The sequence below is a fragment of the Caretta caretta genome, chromosome 6 (assembly GCF_965140235.1).
Source record: "Caretta caretta isolate rCarCar2 chromosome 6, rCarCar1.hap1, whole genome shotgun sequence".
NCBI classification, from domain to species: domain Eukaryota; kingdom Metazoa; phylum Chordata; order Testudines; family Cheloniidae; genus Caretta; species Caretta caretta.
The window spans coordinates 59,317,243-59,336,516 of NC_134211.1; the positions used below are offsets into that span (position 1 = coordinate 59,317,243).

At 42.6% G+C, this 19,274-nt stretch overlaps 1 protein-coding gene across 4 annotated transcripts in view; it reads right to left on the reverse strand.

Moving 5' to 3' along the window:
• The window catches only part of MYBPC3 (myosin binding protein C3), a 135,976-nt gene that overhangs the window by 20,502 nt on the left and 96,200 nt on the right, over positions 1-19,274 (reverse strand). For all 4 annotated transcript variants that reach the window (XM_075129623.1, XM_075129622.1, XM_075129620.1 and 1 more), the window contains 2 exons: positions 15,734-15,822; positions 5,806-6,001 (listed from right to left, as the gene is read on the reverse strand). In XM_075129623.1, the coding sequence (XP_074985724.1) occupies positions 5,806-6,001; positions 15,734-15,822 (285 nt within the window). The remainder of the gene's footprint in view (positions 1-5,805; positions 6,002-15,733; positions 15,823-19,274) is intronic.

Below are 19,274 nucleotides of genomic sequence, written 5' to 3' on the forward strand. Positions count from 1 at the left end.
GTCCTTAAACTCCCATACCCAGTGCTCATAGGGAGGGACTTCCCAGGGTTTGGAGACTTACTCCTGGTAGGGGAATTGGAGAAAGGGGGAAGCCCTGAAAGTAGTGAGGCATCCACAGTAGACTGTCAACCCCCAACCTTCTCTGAAATATCCCCAGATTTGTTCTCTACTCCCAGACAGCGTAGAAAGACAAAAAGGGAAAGAAGGGCAGCTAATGCCTTGGGAACCCAAATACTGGCCCAAAGCCAGAGGTTCGTTCTCATAGGTAGGCGGACCCAAGCAGCTGAAAAGGAGGCCACCCAGGAGGAAGAAGCACCCGAGTCTGACCCACACCCTAACGCCTCTGAACCAGTAGAGGCAACAGAGACTGACCCCCTAGATCTTGGGAAGATTAGCCCTGGGAGAGGAAATTTTGGATGGGACCAGGCTGAAGACCCCAGGTACGACAACATTAGGAAGGAGGTGACCGAAATAGATGGGGTCCCCATGGAAGGGAAAACCCAGGGACCAGGACCCTACTTCATAATGAAGAAGAATCTCTTATACCGGGTTGCACCAGTACAGGGGCAGAAGGTACAGCAGATCCTAGTACCTCAAAAACACCACAATGCTGTATTAAATCTGGCCCATAGTCATCTTTTTGGGGGGCATTTGGGGGTAGAGAAGACCCTGGCATGGATCCTACGACAATTCTTCTGGCCCGGAGTATATGAAGAAGTGCGGAGGTACTGTGCATCCTGCCCGGAGTGTCAGCTGCACAGTCCCCGTCCGCACTTGAGGGCACCATTAGTACCCCTTCCCATCATAGACGTCCCCTTCGAGTGAATAGCCATGGATCTAGTGGGACCCCTGGAGAAGACAGCCCAGGGCCACCAATATATACTTGTCATTTTGGCTTATGCTACTCACTACCCAGAAGCCGTCCCCCTATAGAACACGGCCTCTAAAACGATAGCTAAAGAGTTGGTGGGGATCTTTGCCCGAGTGGGGCTACCAAAGGAGATATTAACAGACGAAGGTAGCCCATTTATGTTGAAGCTAATGAAGGACCGCTGCTCCATATACATACCCTGAGAACTTCAGTCTATCATCCGCAGACTGATGGGCTGGTAGAAAGGTTTAACCGAACCCTCAAGACAATGATAAGGAAAGTGGTAAGTTGAGACGGGAAGGATTGGGACACCCTACTTCCCTACCTTATGTTTGCAATCTGGGAGGTACCTCAGGCCTCCACTGGGTTTTCCCCCTTTGAATTATTATATGGGCACCACCCCCGTGGCATACTAGATATTGCAAAAGAAATCTGGGAAGAGGAACCCAATGAGGGGAGAAATATAATTGACCATGTATTGCAGATGCAAGAACGGATAGCCTGGGTCACCCCTATTGTACGGGAACATTTGGAAAAGGCACAGGAGGCCCAGCAAATCTATTACAATCGCCAGGCAAAAGTCCGATGGTTCCAACCAGGGGATTGGGTGATGGTGTTGGTACCCACAGCAGAAAGCAAGCTTTTGGCCCAATGGTAGGGGCCCTATGAGGTGGTTGAACCCGTGGGGAAAGTAACCTACAAGATGCAGCAGCCAGGATGCCGGAAACAAGAACAAATTTATCACATTAACCTCTTAAAGCCTTGGCACCAACGAGAGGCATGTGTAGTGGCCCAAGAGACCCCAATCCAGGGAAATAATGTGCAGGAGCAGATCAGGATATCCACTGATCTGACACCAAACCAGAAGAAGGAGGTAATTGAGATGATCAACCGATACCAGAACGTGTTTTCAACCAAACCAGGCCAGACCATTGAAGCATATCACCACATTATCACAGACCCTGGGGTAAAGGTAACTTTAAGGCCCTATCGGGTCCCAGCAGCAAAATGGGAGGAGATCAAGGCAGAGGTAAAAAGGATGTTGGAGCTGGGAGTCATCGAAGAGTCCCACAGTCAGTGGTCAAGCCCGATTGTGTTGGTGCCCAAACCCGATGGCACCACTAGGTTTTGTAATGACTTTCGTCGGCTGAATGAGATATCCAAATTCGATGCATATCCCATACCCTGTATTGATGAGTTAATTGACTGCCTGGGCAATGCCCAATTTTTGACCACCCTTGATTTAACAAAGGGATACTAGCAGATTCCCCTTGCCAAAGATGCGAAAGAAAAGGTGGCATTCTCTACACTAGAGGGTCTGTTTCAATATACTGTTCTTCCTTTTGGATTGCATGGGGCACCTGCCACCTTCCAGCATCTTATAGACAAGCTCCTACGGCCCCATACCAGTTATGGAGCGGCATACCTGGATGGTGTGATTATTCACGCCCCTGACTGTGGGAAACCCACTTAGGAAAGGTGGAAGCGGTTCTGGACATGCTAAGATAGGCTGGTCTCACAGCCAACCCAGCCAAGTGTGCTATACGGCTAGCCGAGGCTAAATACCTTGGCTACATTGTAGGAAGGGGCATGGGTAAGCCCCAACTAAACAAACTAGAGGCTATCTAAAATTGGCCCCGGCTGAATCGGAAAAAGCAAGTCCGGGCATTCCTGGGTGTGGTGGGGTACTACTGACGATTTATTCCCCATTTTGCTACCAGAGCGAGTCCCCTAACAGACTTGATAAAAGCCCGGGGTCCAGACATGGTGAAGCGGACAGATGCCGCAGAGAAAGCATTCATGGGTCTACAGACAGCCCTCTGCAGTAACCCCGTGCTTATAGCCCCAGACTTCAACAAAGAATTCATTTTACAAACAGATGCATCTGAAGTAGGATTGGGAGCTGTCCTGTCACAGATGGTCGGAGATGAAGAACACCCAGTCCTCTACCTCAGCAGGAAACTCCTCCTCAGAGAGAAGAAGTATGCTGTGGTTGAAAGAGAGTGCTTTGCTGTAAAATGGACCATGGAAACACTATGTTATTACCTTCTGGGACGACGGTTTACCCTTGTGACCGACCATGCACCCCTCCAGTGGATGCAGTGAAATAAAGAGAAGAACGCAAGGGTGACCAGATGGTTCCTGTCCCTACAACCTTTCCAATTCACCGTACAACACCGGGCTGGAAGCCACCATGGCAATGCAGATAGCTTGTCACAAATACACTGCCTGACGTCCCAAGTTACCCAACCCCGTAGTGTTGAGCAGAGAGGGGGGATATGTGACAGGGTCGGGCTAGATGGCTATAGGAGAATAATAGAAGGCAGATATATTAGCCCCAGGCTAAGTAGGTCCCTTTTCGCTGGCTAAGATAACAGGGAAGGTTCCAGAAGAATCAGGAACCTTTTGGAGACAATTAAGACAGGCTGATTAGAACACCTGCAGCCAATCAAGAAGCTGCTAGAATCAATTAAGGCAGGCTAATCAGGGCATCTGGGTTTTAAAAAGCAGCTCACTTCAGTTTGTGGTGTGCATGTGAGGAGCTGGGAGCAAGAGGCACTAGGAGCTGAGAGTGAGAACGTGGACTGTTGGAGGACTGAGGTGTACGAGCATTATCAGACACCAGGAGGAAGGTCCTATGGTGAGGATAAAGAAGGTGTTGGGAGGAGGCCAGGGGGAAGTAGCCCAGGGAGTTGTAGCTGTTGCACAGCTATTCCAGGAGGCACTCTAGACAGCTGCTTTCCACAGGGCCCTGGGCTGTAACCCGGAGTAGAGGGCGGGCCCGGGTTCCCCCCAAATCCTCCCAACTCCTGGTCAGACACAGGGGACGTCGACCTGGACTGTGGGTTCAGAAAAATGGCCAAGCTGAGGGCTGCTGTGAAGCTCCAAGGCGAGCAAATCCACCAATAAGCACAAGACACACCAAGGTAGAGCAGGAACTTTGTCACAATATGTAAAATATAAAGTCATTTTTACGATATATAAAATGACTGTATATATCATGATATATAAAATGACTCTCTCTATATAAAGTCATTTTTATGGTACGAGATGTAGCAAACATTGGAAGGAAAATACTTAGTATTGTTGTATAGGACCAGAGCATGCCTTAGGTCAGGAGTGGGAAAACTACAGCCCAGGGGCCGCATCTGGCCCTCCAGACGTTTTAATCCGGCCCTCGAGCTCCCGCCGGAGAGCAGGGTCTGGGACTTGCCCCACTCTGGCGCTCCAGCCAGGGAGCAGGCTTGGGGGCTTTCCCTGCTCTGCGCAGCTCCTGGAAGCAGCGGCATGTCCCCCCTCTGGCTCCTATGTGCAGGGGCGGCCAGGGGGCTCCGTACGCTGCCCCCACCCCAAGTGCTACCCCCGCAGCTCCCAGTGGCCGGGAACCACGGCCAATGGGAGCTGCAGGGGCAGCGTGCAGTGTGCGGTTGCCTGGCCGTGCCTCTGCATAGGAGCCGGAGGGGGGACATGCCGCTGCTTCTGGGAGCCGCTTGAGGTAAGCGCCGCCTGGAACCTGCACCCCTGGCCCCCTCCCACGCCCCAACCCCTGCCCCAGGTCCTGATCCCTATTCTGCTCTCGGTCCCAGCCCAGAACACCCTCCTGCACCCCCAGCTGGAGCTTGCACCCTCTCCTGCACCCCACCCCTCAATTTTGTGAGCATTCATGGCCTGCCATACAATTTCCATACCCAGATGTGGCCCTTCGGCCAAAAGGTTTGCCCACCCCTGCCTTAGGTCCTTTGTGTCTAAAACCATTAGGTGCTCACTCTTGCCATCTTTATCCTATATATATATTAAAATTTTTAAAATTTTCAACAATATGTAATAAGCTCCATATTATCAGTTCTAAATGGTCAGAAATTATATTAAATAATAAAGTTCAATAAAATTACACATTCCCAGAAAGATATTGACAAATTGGAGGAAGTTTAAGGAGAACAAAAATGATGGGGTCTGAAGGAAGTGATTTAACCTTTCCTCCTAGAAGAGCACAATATTTATAATGTGGCTAAGCAACATTTTATTCTTAAAATATTTGCAGATGGTTAACAGCAAAGATAAAATATTATTTTGTATTATTAGTGTTTAGCATTAGCATTATTTAGTATGTTACACAGAGCTATAACAGAATTCTTGCTGACTATGAGATATATATTAGTCTGTGAATAATCTTCCAAGAGAATTTATGGAAGTGCCATTAAAATGAGAGTAGAAATGTGCAGTACAGAACAATTCTGTACTGGGCTACAAGGGATGGACTGTCTTTGGGCTTGCTTATGGGATATGTTACTCTGCACCTGAGGGTTGTAAATCCTAAGTGTACCATTAGTGTGTTGTTTACTAACTGGACTTGTGGACACTGCTGGCACCCACTAAACATTCCGTAGTGTGTGTTAAGGTAGTCCTGTGAAGAACTTCACTAACATGTACTAGGGAGCTTTTCGTATGTGCCAGCAGTGTCCACACAACCAGTAAGTCCATGACATGCTCATGTGAACTAAAATTTACACCCACTGATGTGGACTAATGCATCATGTAGACAAGCCCTTATCTAATCTAATAGGTCTTTCCATCTCTGTCTGCTATAATTGTATTAGACAAGTATTCTCTGAATTCTTTTAGAAAATTAGGGTAAATTCACAACCTGAATCAAGTAGAATCCTCCTACTAATATATTAGCGCCCCTCTCTGACTCTGGGAAGAATAGAATAATACACATACTAGTCCCATGATTTTTTTGCATTTACAACCCCTGGGTGTAGAAGGATCATGACACCAGCATACTAATTCCTGGATTCATATTTCCTACCTGTAGTAAAATCATGCATAAACCCACCAGGGCTGGGATCCATACTTTCTTCTCCTGTGCAGAAGGATACACATACTAATTCCACAATTTTAAATGCTGAGCTTTAGAGTCACCAGTTTCTTACCCATTATCTGCATGGTAATAGCAACTTTATCATTCATGTTTTCTATCTGAACTTCCACTTCATATGTTCCTGAGTGGTGATGCTCAGCCTTTCGAATGAACAGGATAGTGTCTGTGGTGCTGTTCCGAATTCCCACCTCTTTGGTGTCTAGTGTTTGACCATCTTTTGTCCAAGTGATTTTGGGTCGAGGTTTACCCTGCAGAAAGAAAAGAGCAAGCTTATTCTCTGGACAACAACAGATTTGCTTTTTTCAGGGTCTTTTTTTTTTTTTTTGGTCTATAAAAATAGAAGAATTAATTTCAGGTGCTGTACTGATAGATGAACATATGATTCTTTGTCTGCTTCTCCATTTCCTGGGCCCCTCTAGATATTTCTCTTCCATCCTCATGGGTCAATAGCATGTTCTAACTGGGCAATGTAGATATAACACCCCCATTTTAACATAAGTCATTCTGGGAACAAACACTGACAAAAGACTGAAGTTGACTTCTCCTCTGAGATTAATTAGGAGAGCTAGCTATCTCAATGCCCCTTTTCTTTAGAGGATGAGGAAATTGAGAGCAAGTGGAAGATTAACAACAGAAACCTCATGTGTTTTCTGTTGAGGCTGTTACTCCAGCTACTGTTCCTCCCACCAGTCCCTGACTCCCTTCTCCAGTTGCTTTCAAGGCCTTTCAGAAGCTCTTGTCCAGAACTGCAGCGTCCTTGGATCTAGAATTTTGGTAGTGCAGGACAAAACACATAAACTGATATATTTCACTCCAAACAGTCAGGCACACTGGCTGTGCCCATAAATGAAGACATTCTGGAGCCAATAAAAGATCTATAACCTATACTTCCATTAATGCCAGCCACTTCCAAGATAGCTGATATTTAGCTCCTCAAAAGTGCTTTGGGTCCTTTTTTTCAATCCTACATTGGGGTTCCTATTCTTTCAGCAGCCTAAGAAACATCCAAACAATTTGGCTCTCAAAAGTACATCCCTAGAACTTCTGGGCAGGAACCCTTATTCATTAGGCACCTTACAATCCACTGTACTACCACATTTGCTGGTTAACTGATTTATTCAACTGGGACAAACTGGTCTCCTCTTCTTGATCAGCTGCTTGAGGACACCAGAAATGAGGCAAAAAAAGTCTCACAAAGTCTCTCTCTGTCAAGCTGTCTGAAGTGGTTCATGAACGTGCATGCCCATCTCATGGCAGTCTGTCAAGAACAAGGGCACAAACCCCCAACTGGTTGTGTGTTCTATAATTAGATTTCACCAATGAAATATCAGGTGTGAACTCCTCAAGCACTATACCAGACTTAGCATGGAGTCAGACAATTGTCTTAAGCACTGCGGTCTATCTTGCCACCCAGGAAAGCCTGCCTTTGTGTTAGATGATCCCTTATACCAAAAATCACATCAATATTCAGGTTACTCCCAGTCTCAAAGGACCAGTCACTTACCCCAGGTCAATTGTACCTTATATCTCAAACCAAAGACAATGCTTGTAGCCAATCCTATAATACACTAACTACACATTTATTAACTAGGAAAAAGAAATGAGTTATTTACAAGGTTAAAGCAAGTAAATATACACATACTAATGAATTACAGTGTTGGGTTTTAAAAGGTATAGAAGCTGCTGTAATATGCAAGCTCTATATGTCTTTTAGGGCTAACCCAAGCTAAACAGCTTGGGGATTGCTTGTTTAAGCTTAGAAATACTGCCCTCTCAATTCCAAGCAGTATAGTGATGCAGTTCCTTCTGGTCAGGGATATTTATTCTCTTCCCCCAGAGTTCAACGTGTGACGGAATGCGGGTTTGTGCATGTCTCCTCTTCGTGGTTGTGGGGGGGAACAATCAACAATCATTCCCTGATATTCCACAATCATTTCTCTGGTGTCCGCATGCCTTCTTTTTTTGGGCAGGAGATGATAACTCTCATGGTAAACTAGTATTTCACACATGGTAATGCTTCTCTCCTGACTGGGGGGTGGGGAGGGCTTCCAGCTTCATAGCAAACACTTTAATAGTTACAAAGCAAACACTTGTATATTACCTTATAATATGGGATACAGATATTATAAGTGATATTTGTGAATGCAGCAACTCACAAGCATTTCATAAAGTCCAAACACTAAACACATTCTTAGAAACTTAACATCTATTTTAAAAATGCTAACACACTAGTTTCCAGCTATGCATTTGTAAGTGTTCAGTGAGGTTTAAGGGCATTGGCATGAGCTGGCACCTGGTCTGCCAACATCACATACTCCCTTCAAGCAGCAGTGAATGCCTCTGACAAGCTGCCCTCTCATTTGCCATTACGGTAACTATGCAAAGATCCTCTGAGCTACAGTCCTCCAGACTTCTCAAGATGCTGCAGAAGCACCATCGAGGAGTTGTGCTTCGAAGGTCCTGAGGTCTTTAAATCAAGATGATTCTCTGCTTATTCTGAGAGACTCAAGAGCATCCTTTAGGTTTTCTTTGCCACTACAAGGAAGTTCTCTTTTAGATACAAGTACCTTCAGGCAAAGGTCTGGCCAGAATTTATACTAAAACACCCGGTGAGCCACCTGGAAAGTAACCACACTATTCTAGGAATAGGATCTTTACTCTGTCCTCTGGATCATTAGTTGTTGCATTAGAATGCAAGCAGTAAGTTTGATGGTCAGTTTGAGAGCCTTGGACTAGACCATTTTACAGATCTCTTCCATTTTCTCCCACATTTTGCAATGCCTTATTTCTTCCTGCCATGGAATAGAATCACCTCAGACCAGTGGATTCTCAAAGTACCAGACAAGGTTTCTTCATCCTATTCTAGTCCATAGCTGCCTCCCTCCCTCTTCATCCCATTTCATGGACCCTTCTGAGGATAAACTTGAAAAAAGAAGTGGTCTCTTCCCTTCAACTGGGAGCCATAGAAGAAGTTTAAAACAATTTAAATGAAAAGGATTCTATTCCTGTTAGTTTTTGATTCTCAAAAGGAGGGGAGGATTAAGTCTTATCCTGGATTTTAGGCATCTGGTATACTTTTTTACTCATCTTGATAAGTTCTTACTGTCCATCCTCCCCTACCTAGATATGCAGGAGTAGTTCACTGCTCTCAGTTTAAAGGACACATATTTCCACACTATCATCTATCTGTTTCATAGGAAGTACCTCCGTTTCATAGACTCAACAGTAGCAATATTGGATCTTTCCATTTGGTCATATCACAGCTCCAAAGGTCTTCACCAAATGCTCAACAGTAATTACAGTCCATTTCAGAAGAGCGGGAATCCACATGTATCCCTGCTGATTCAAGGCAAATCCTTTCAGGATGCTTCATCAGTTCGGAAATTGTTCCAGTTTCTGGGTCTCTGAGATTACCAAAATCAACACTCATTCTTACTGAAATATTGGAGTTCAGAGGCATGGCCTTAAATTCCATCCTAGCCAGCGGATCAGCCTGAATATCATCTACAATACTCAAATATGCCCATAATAAGACAGATATAGCATCCTAAGGCTCCTGGGTCATATGGCTTCATGCACCTATGTGACCACTCTGCTCCTCCACAAAGGGTGACTAAAGAGGGACTGGTTTCAGAGTAGTAGCCATGTTAGTCTGTATCCACAAAAAGAAAAGGAGTACTTGTGGCACCTTAGAGACTAACAAATTTATTTGAGCATAAGCTTTTGTGAGCTACAACTCACTTCTTCGGATACATGCAGTGGAAAATACAGTGGGGAGATTTTATATACACGGAGAACATGAAACAATGTGTGTTACCATACACAGTGTAACAAGAGTGATCAGGTAAGGTGAGCTATTACCAGCAGGAGAGAATAAAAACCTTTTGTAGTGATAATCAAGGTGGCCATTTCCAGCAGTTGACAAGAACGAGTGAGGAACAGTAGGGGGGGCGGGAAATAAACATGGGGACATAGTTTACTTTGTGTAATGACACATCCACTCCCAGTCTTTATTCAAGCCTAAGTTAATGGTGTCCAGATTGCAAATTAATTCCAATTCAGCAGTCTCTCGTTGGAGTCTGTTTTTGAAGTTTTTTGTTGAAGAATTGCCACTTTTAGGTCTGTAATCAAGTGACCAGAGAGATTGAAGTGTTCTCTGACTGGTTTTTGAATGTTATAATTCTTGACGTCTGATTTGTGTCCATTTATTCTTTTATGTAGAGACTGTCCAGTTTGACCAATGTACATGGCAGAGGGGAATTGCTGGCACATGATGGCATATATCGCATTGGTAGATGTGCAGGAGCACGAGCCTCTGATAGTCTGGTTGATGTGATTAGGCCCTGTGGTGGTGTCCCCTGAATAGATATGTGGACACAGTTGGCAACAGGCTTTGTTGCAAGGATAGGTTCCTGGGTTAGTGTTTTTGTTGTGTGGTATGTAGTTGCTGGTGAGTATTTGCTTCAGGTTGGGGGCTGTCTATAAGCAAGGACTGGCCTGTCTCCCAAGATCTGTGAGAGTGATGGGTCATCCTTCAGGATAGGTTGTAGATCCTTGATGATGCGTTGGAGAGGTTTTAGTTGGGACAAACCAGAGATGGTATGCAAAGTGTCCCATTTCAATCACTAGTGCTGCAGAAGGAAGGGGTGTCAGTTGCCTTCACCCAAATGTGGGGTGTTTATCCATGATATTTAAGGCACAAAGAATCCTCTCTACACTTAAACGTTCTGGAGCTCAGAGCAATCCAGTTTAACTTGCAAATCTTTCTTTCCTCAGTTGAATTTTATCACTCTCAAGATCTTCACATATAATACCACTGCCATGTATTATGTCGACTGGCAAGGTGGGGACTTATATAAAGAAACGTATAACTTTAAGGGAAAAAATTACCTTTTGGACTGAAATTATTATTTACCAAAACATTTAGGACCAGGTACTTGGCTGGTTTTCCAACCTGTTTGCAAAATGGAATAGCTCAAAGGGATAAGAGGAGGCAGAAGATCTGTCCCTAAATTTTTTCAGTAACGAAGAGCCATGACAAATTTTAGCAGCTTTTTCTGAAAGTTATATCTAGCTCAAAATAGAAACTTACTATGAAAGTGTCCTCTTAGTCATAAATGTATCTTAGCAATTGCTGTAGTTATAGTACGGTTGAGTAGGCACTTTTCTTATAACCCCTTATTTAAGATGCTATAGTAACTAATGAAATAGGGCAAATGTTTGCACTGTTGGTTTTCATATCCCGATACTCTTATTTATAGACTGTGAAAAGCATGAACCCATAGAAAGCATGTTCCTAATTCATATCTCGGAGGATTGGATTTCTGTAATGAGCAATATCTAATCTTGGAAGGAACAGTGAGAGGCAGAGTAGGTGGATGGCACACCAGAAGAGCCTCAGGGGCTTTACTGAAGGGAGATAGAGAAGTGATTTTTTCTAACAATGTTTTTTAGACACTAATATTTACAGATATATGATGGGCAGGAAGTCAGTTAAGCCATACCTTGAGTCCCCAATAATAGCACATAATACTACTTCTAGTACTTGTCTAGTTAATTTTGGAATAAAAGTGTACAAACCTCCTCCTCTTGACAGGATGTCCCACAAGATTACAGCGCTCTATAAAAAAAGGCGTGGTCTACTAATTACTTGCTTTTGCCCTGCTCTAGCACTTTTCATCTAAGGATTTCAAATTTCTTTACAAACATTAATTCAGCCTAATAATACCCTTATAAGGTAACTGAATAGTAGAATTCCCATGTTAGAGATGGGTAGGGCTGCGATTCTGTCCGGACATCATAGAAGTCACGGATTCCATGACTTTCTACAACCTCTGTGACTTCCGCAGCTGCAGCAACTGGTGCGGCTGACTCCAGGGCCACCAGAGCAGCTGGCCCTAGGGACCGCTCAAGCAATAGCAGTCCTGGAGGCAGCTGGAGCAGCAGCCCGGGGAGTGCCCGAGCAAGGACGGTCCCAGAGGTGGTCAGAGCAGCAGATCCAGGGGCGGTTCTGGAGGATATTGGGAGAGCAGTCCCCATGGGCCTCGGACACGCCCCCTCGCCCCACGGCAGACAGTCCCCACTGCTGAAGCAGCCCCCCCCCCCCCCCCCGAGCAAAGGGGTCTAAGAGCAGAGATTTAGTAATGGGTATTTATAGTAAAAGTAATGGACAGGTCACTGGCCGTGAATTTTTGTTTATTGCCTGTGACCTGTCCATGACTTTTACTAAAAATATCCATGACTAAATCTTAGCCTTACAGATCGGTAAACAGGCCCATAGAGAATAAGTGATTTTGACAAGGTCAGAGACTCAGTCACAGGAATAGAACACAGGATTCTGACTTACAGTGCCATCAGACAGTGCTCCTCAATTCCTGATTGTGTCTTCTATTCACAGAGGTTTAGCATTAATTCAGAGGCTTGTCTATGTACTCCAAATCTCTTTTTGTATTTTGAATACTGCAGTCTTATCTTCTGAAGTGCCTCTTCTTTAGCAAGTACAGTCCTAATTTTTTTAGCCTACCTGAAGAAGCTAAACCTCTCAATCTTTATTTTTATTTTCCTTTTGTTGTTTTTTGTTTAGAAAAGGTGATAAAAATTGGATATTGTAGTCTAAATATGATTTAATAAGTTCCTTCAGAGCTTTTACTTTAGTGAGAGCTATAGTTAAGGTTACAAATCAACATTCATTAAACTTGTTTTCACTTACAACTTTATGAAGAATTCTTTTGAGTTGAAATTTTCCACTCTTGGTTTCAGACCAAAAAAAAATGTTTTGTGGAAAACTCCTTCAGTTGTTGAGTTATCACAGCAGCAAAATTATATCTTTTTTCAATTTAAAAATGTTTTAAAGATTTAACAGTAACTCAACTGTGTCAGTAACAGTAACTCAAAATTGTCTGCCCTATAAAATGTTGCATTCTGTATGTGGCTAGACATGGGATGAGATGGGGTGGGATCTGAGTTACTACAGAGAATTCGTCCTGGGTATCTGGCTGGTGAATCTTACCCATTTGCTCAGGGTTCAGCTGATCGCCATATTTGGGGTCAGGAAGGAATTTTCCTTCAGGGCAGATTGGAAGAGGCCCTGGGGGGTTTTCGCCTTCCTCTGTAACATGGGGCACGGGTCACTTGCTGGAGGATTCTCTGCACCTTGAAGTCTTTAAACCATGATTTGAGGACTTCAATAGCTCAGACATAGGTGAGAGGTTTATTGCAGGAGTGGGTGGGTGAGATTCTGTGGCCTGCATTGTGCAGGAGGTCAGACTAGATGAACATAATGGTCCCTTCTGACCTTAATATCTATGAATCTATGAATCAGTGAAAAAATACTTTAGAAAGTTTAGGGGTGAGGGACTTGAGAAAGAATAATGGTAAGCATTTAATTTCATGGTAGCGGTGTTAAGCATGCAGTTCAGACATAAGACATAAACTCCGTATGTCTCAACTTCACACATGACATATCACAGTTGCTTCAAATTTCTGACTTTCCACTGCTCATTGAAACGATACCTCCCCATGCATATAAACCCCTTTGTATAACCTGGAAACCACAAGCCACAACACATGCAAACTGTACTTTATATAGATTCCACTCATCTGTACATACAGTACTCCCACTTCCCATCCATCCTCAACATATGCACTTTATAAGTACTATATATACACAGTTCTCTCCCTTACTGAAATGATATTTTGTATATCTCTAACTCCATCCATCTGAGATTTCAAAATGCTTTACAAACCTTAATGAATTAATCTCCACAAACACCCACACCTGACACTAAAGGTGTATCATTTTCTTCATTTTCTAGATGAGGAAAATGAGAAACATCAAATTATTTGCCTAAGGTCACACAGAATGTCAGTGTCAAATCCAGAAATAGAATCTGCAAGTTCTAACTTCCAGTCCTATGCCTCAGTCAGAAGACCATCCTTCTTTGTATATGCTCATCCTGACATAAATTCACATACAAAAATATATGTTCTTTGACATATGTGATTACTGTGATTGCTTATACAATTGCAGCAAATGCACGCACAGATAACCAGTAAGTGATTTAACTGCCTAGTTAATTATACACTCTGTATAATTTCAAGTGCATGCACACAGTAACTGTATGTAGTTGCACACATGCAGTTTTGAAAATCTGCCATGCAATTTTTCACACTTTGAATACATGCCCAACAAAGCACTGACATTCATATCTGCCTCATGCATACAAATTACACTTCTAATGAACGCGTAGACACCGTACATGTGTGTAAACTCTGAACACCTCTCTCTGCAGGCTTATTTGCACAGAGATGCATAAACAAACATACTCTGTTAATGAGTATCCTAGCCACATTGTATACATAGACGCCATAAAAGCCACTATTTTCTTCCTTTACACTCTTTTCAAGGTGTATGCAAGAGGAGAAGTAAGATACACCCCTTTCCAGTGGTGTAGCTCTCCCCTCCCAAGGAAGAAGGAAGAAAGAGTCACAATTCCTTCGGAATGCTTCTGAGGTAGCACAGATACATGCAGCCTCACATTCAGCTGAGCCTAAAGGCTTGGCTCTTCCCCCTGTTGATTATTTTTATATCAGTGTGAATGATGACAATTATTTGTATGAAATAAACTTTTGATGATTGAAATTTGTGTAGATTTTTTTCCTTTCTAAGATGTTTTTGAGTACTTATCTTTTTTAATTAAATGTAATAAACATGATTGATTTTTGTTGTCTTTTTTCTTTAATATTTTGTCCTTAATGTGAAATGTTAAAAATACTATTGTATATTATTTATGACAACTGGAGCATGTAGTGAAAGCTATAGGTAAGGTGGACTAAGCATTTCCATTATAACCCCCCATTTTTAGTTGCTTGTCACTTTCTGAAGTTTTCACATTTGCATTGAGAATTTGATTTTAAATGGTTCATTTGTTTTTCAGTAGGAGGAAAGAGGGAAACAATCTTAACCCATTGTTGTACCTCAGCAGCAGGGTTTAGAAATCTGAAGTTTGGCAAGCAAGTCCTTAAGGAAGTGCAATATTTTAATTTGATTTGGCCAGGTTATTTATTTATTTCTATTTAAATAATAAAAAGATGCCTTTACAAAGCTCTGGCACATAATTAATACTATCAAAAAGGGTTATAAGGAGTTAAAAATCTTACTTTGGACATGTGCCATTTTTTCTGATAAAGGGTGCCGTGCATGTGCAATTTGGATTGTAGTAAAAGCCATCAAACTGAGGACATGAAATAAGACAGCACTGCCTCATTATATAATTTCTTTAAATTTGCACTCACAACTTTAACTCTATTGCCTGGCATTACAGTACATCTTTAATTGCATGAGCATAAGCTGGTATCTTGTCTTATTCATTGTGTGGATTGTACAATTTATTGTGAATGACGCAGGGCAGGAACACCCCGTTTTAAATAACTTATCAGAACAAAAACTAACAGGAGGGACATACATAAAATTATTATTTGTCAACAACAAAAAATCCTTTGTGTTAAAATATATTTAAACATAATTGAATTTGAACTATATATCTTAAATACATAAAGCCAGTTCTGGCTCATTGTTATTTTGATTTTCTCCATTAGATCATTGGACCCTTCTTTGCTATTCACTGCTTGCTATCTGATCTGTGAATAGAGGGCCAAATTCTGCTCAGTTACACTGATGTAAATCGGGAGTAAATCCACTGATTCCAGTGGATGTACTCCAGACTTACACTGTTGTAAACAAACTGAATTTGGTCTAGTGTGAGGACTGGCCTAACTTGCTGCATATCTCCGCTTTATTTACTGTAAACTATCCAAACCATATAGGGCTACTATCACATTTGATTCTAGGTTAAAAGTCACACGAGCCCATCATTTTTAGGAACCAGTGGCCAGCCAGCAGGGGAGCTTGGGTAAGGAAAAAACAATCTGTTATATAAGCAACTAAAGAGACCCATGTCAAAACTGAATCAATCACATACCTGGAAGGGAATCACAATGTTGATTGTCTCTCCTACTTTCTTCACCAGAGTCTGCCGTAGATAGCGAGGCAGCCAGAATTTGGGACGTTCTGTTGATAAAGACAGATGTCATATTTTGGTTATTTGAAATGTTAGGAAAATGAAGGAAAAACACCAATGGAGACAGCGTTTATACCTAACACTGGGAATCAATACAAAGTGCTTGTGAGCATGAGAAAATCAGAATGAATGCTACTCATACAGTTGGGAAAATTGATAATTTCCTGTGCATATTCATCTGTAACAGCAACTCTTGCCCTTGTTTCTGTACTTCTGCAGGCTCAATTGCTAGCAGGACTAGTGCATTTCCTCTGAATGAAGGAAGATTCTGGAGGTTTCTGCATAGTATATGCACCTCTTTGTGGAGCTCAGCTCCACTGGGTACCCATCTGCAGAGCAACAAGGGGGTAGGGCATGGGCAGGCTTGGCTGAGAGGCAGGGAAACTGCTGCTGCACAGATCCTCCAATCCTCCTCCCAACACTACATCAGCCACTGGGTTTGCATCACTGTTGTGGAGTGGCTCAATAACACCTCAGTGACCAGTGGTGGAAGGAGTTGCACTTCATTACTCAGCATCAAGGGAGTAATTTGTGGCAGCTTACTTTTCCTTTACAAGTGGGAATCTTATTGCAAAGTGTATTCTGTCTTTTCAAATCCCGGCTCATTTGAATTTTTCTTGCTGTCATAAATATAAAGGGAAGGGTAACCACCTTTCTGTATACAGTGCTATGAAATCCCTCCTGGCCAGAGGCAAAACCCTTTCACCTGTAAAGGGTTAAGAAGCTAAGGTAACCTCGCTGGCACCTGACCCAAAATGACCAATGTGGGGACAAGATACTTTCAAATCTGGAGGGGCGGGACAAAGGGTCTGTCTGTCTGTGTGATGCTTTTTCTGGGAACAGATCAGGAATGCAGTCTTACAACTCCTGTAAAGTTAGTAAGTAATTTAGCTAGAACATGCGTTAGATTTTCTATTGTTTAATGGCTGGTAAAATAAGCTGTGTCCTTTTGTAACTTAAGGTTTTGCCTTGAGGGATTCTCTATGTTTTGAATCTGATTACCCTGTAAGGTTATTGACCATCCTGATTTTACAGAAGTGATTCTTTTACCTTTTCTTTAATTAAAATTCTTCTTTTAAGAACCTGATTGATTTTTCATTGTTCTTAAGATCCAAGGGTTTGGGTCTGTGTTCACCTGTACCAATTGGTGAGGATTCTTATCAAGCCTTCCCCAGGAAACGGGGTGTAGGGCTTGGGAGGATATTTTGGGGGAAGATGTCTCCAAGTGAGCTCTTTCCCTGTTCTTTGTTTAAAATGCTTGGTGGGTAGCATATGGTTCAAGGACAAGGCAAAGTTTGTACCTTGGGGAAATTTTTAACCTAAGCTGGTAAGAATAAGCGTAGGGGGTCTTTCATGCAGGTCCCCACATCTGTACCCTAGAGTTCAGAGTGGGGAAGGAACCTTGACACTTGCATACTCTGTCTTACCTTTTCTCCTTCCCTTATCCATATCAATTATCTATAGAATGAATTTGTAAGCCTGGATTTGGAGTACTCGTTCTTACATCTGTCTGGTTTTCGGATGCTCTGTAACTCTAGTTCATTACACTAGTGGGACTCTGGTAGGCATCTTGTGTGAGTCAAGAGTGAGGAATGGGCAGTTAACAGCTCTTAATATCTTTTGGACTGCAGTCAAATGAATTAAAACTTATTGCTATTGAGTGGTGGATAGGATGGTAATCAACAAAGTAGGACATGCAAGTGCAGATAACAGCTTTTATCCAGAGAGTCCTTGGCCTCAGTTTGCAGGAGAGTGAATGTTTGTCATTAACATACCAATCTATTTCAAGAATACTCTTATAAAATAAATAATTAAATAAATAAAGCATCTCTTAGTCAGACTTTGAGACAACCATTTCAGGAAGCAAAATGTAAACATTTTAAAAACTGAAATATGAATAAAAATATACTGACTATGGTCCAGATCCTGTTATCTCTCTTGTATGTTTCCAGAATTAGGAAATGAATAGTTCAGAACCAACTTGAGAGAACTGTCAAGTATTGGAATATGGGCAGAGTTATACTCAAGTGAGAGAATGCCTGCTCGCTGTCCTCACCCTAAAGAGAGTGTGTACCCTACCAATCCCAGAATTTCCTCTCAGTTAGGAGAGACAAGCTTTCAAGCTACACAGAGCTCTTCCTCAGGTCTAGGGAAAGTACTCAGTGTGTCACAGCTAAATACAAGGCCAAGAAATAGTTTAGCATAAGTAGTTAGCACATATTCTAAGAGACGTTTCAAGGTGAAGTAGCCTATTAAAACCCCTGTTTCATAGGACAAAAAGGAGGTTTAGTGGGTTACAGATTGTTGTAATAAGCCATAAATTCAGTGTCTTGATTAAGACCATGATTTTTAGGGAAGGTCTACACTACAAACTTGCATTGGCTGCACTGTCTGGAGACGATGCTCTAAGCTGATCGGAGAGAGCTCTCCTGTTTGCTTAATAACTCCATGAGAGATGGTAGCTATGTCGGTGAGAAAAGTTCTTCTGTTGACTAGGACTGTCTACATGGGGGGGTTAAGGTTGGTATAACTACATCGCTCAGGAGTGTGGATTTTTTACACCCCTGAACGACATAGTTATATTGAAGTAAGTGTGTAGCGTAGACCTGGCCATAGCATCTAGCAATGTTAGGAATTTAAGCTCCCAGGCTCATCTTTTGAAAATGTTGTGCAGGTTTCCTTTGAGGATGGGGCTGATAGGTCAGATATGGAGTGATCGCTTTTTGAAAACTGTTCACCCACAGGTGATACAGTGTTTTTGTCTTCTGTCCTCTTCTTCTGTAAGTTCATTTGAGAGCATAGTGATTGTCTCGTTTCACCCAGAGAGGTTGGAGGGCTGTTTGAAGACCAAGCTCATCATCAGAAGCAGGCTCCCCATAGACCAGGACACACCAACTCAAAGTAGCACCAGATCCCACCAGAACAACAAAAGCAAAACCTGCGGACATATCTCCACTACTACAATGATCAGCACCCCTCACAACACACCTTTTAAGATCCATTGGTCCTATACATGCCTATCACAACATATGGTTTATCTCATTCAGTGCACTAAATGCCCCAATAACAACTATGTGGGTGAAACCAGAAAATCACTATGATCTCGAATGAACTCACACAGGAAAAGTATAAAAGACAAAAACACTGTATTAACTGTGGGTGAACACTTTTCACAAAGAGATCACTCTATATCTGACCTATCTCCCCATCCTCAAAGGAAATATGCATGCTTTCAATAAAACGAGGAGTATTTGTACAGACTAACATGGCTACCACTCTGAAACCTGTCACTTTCAAAAGACAAACCTAGGAGCTTAAATTCCTAACTTTGCTAAAGACTAAAAAATCATGGTCTTAATAAAGACACTGGATTTATGGCTTATTACAACAATCTGTTAACCCACTAACCTCCCTTTTTGTCCTATTACTACCGGGGTGTTAA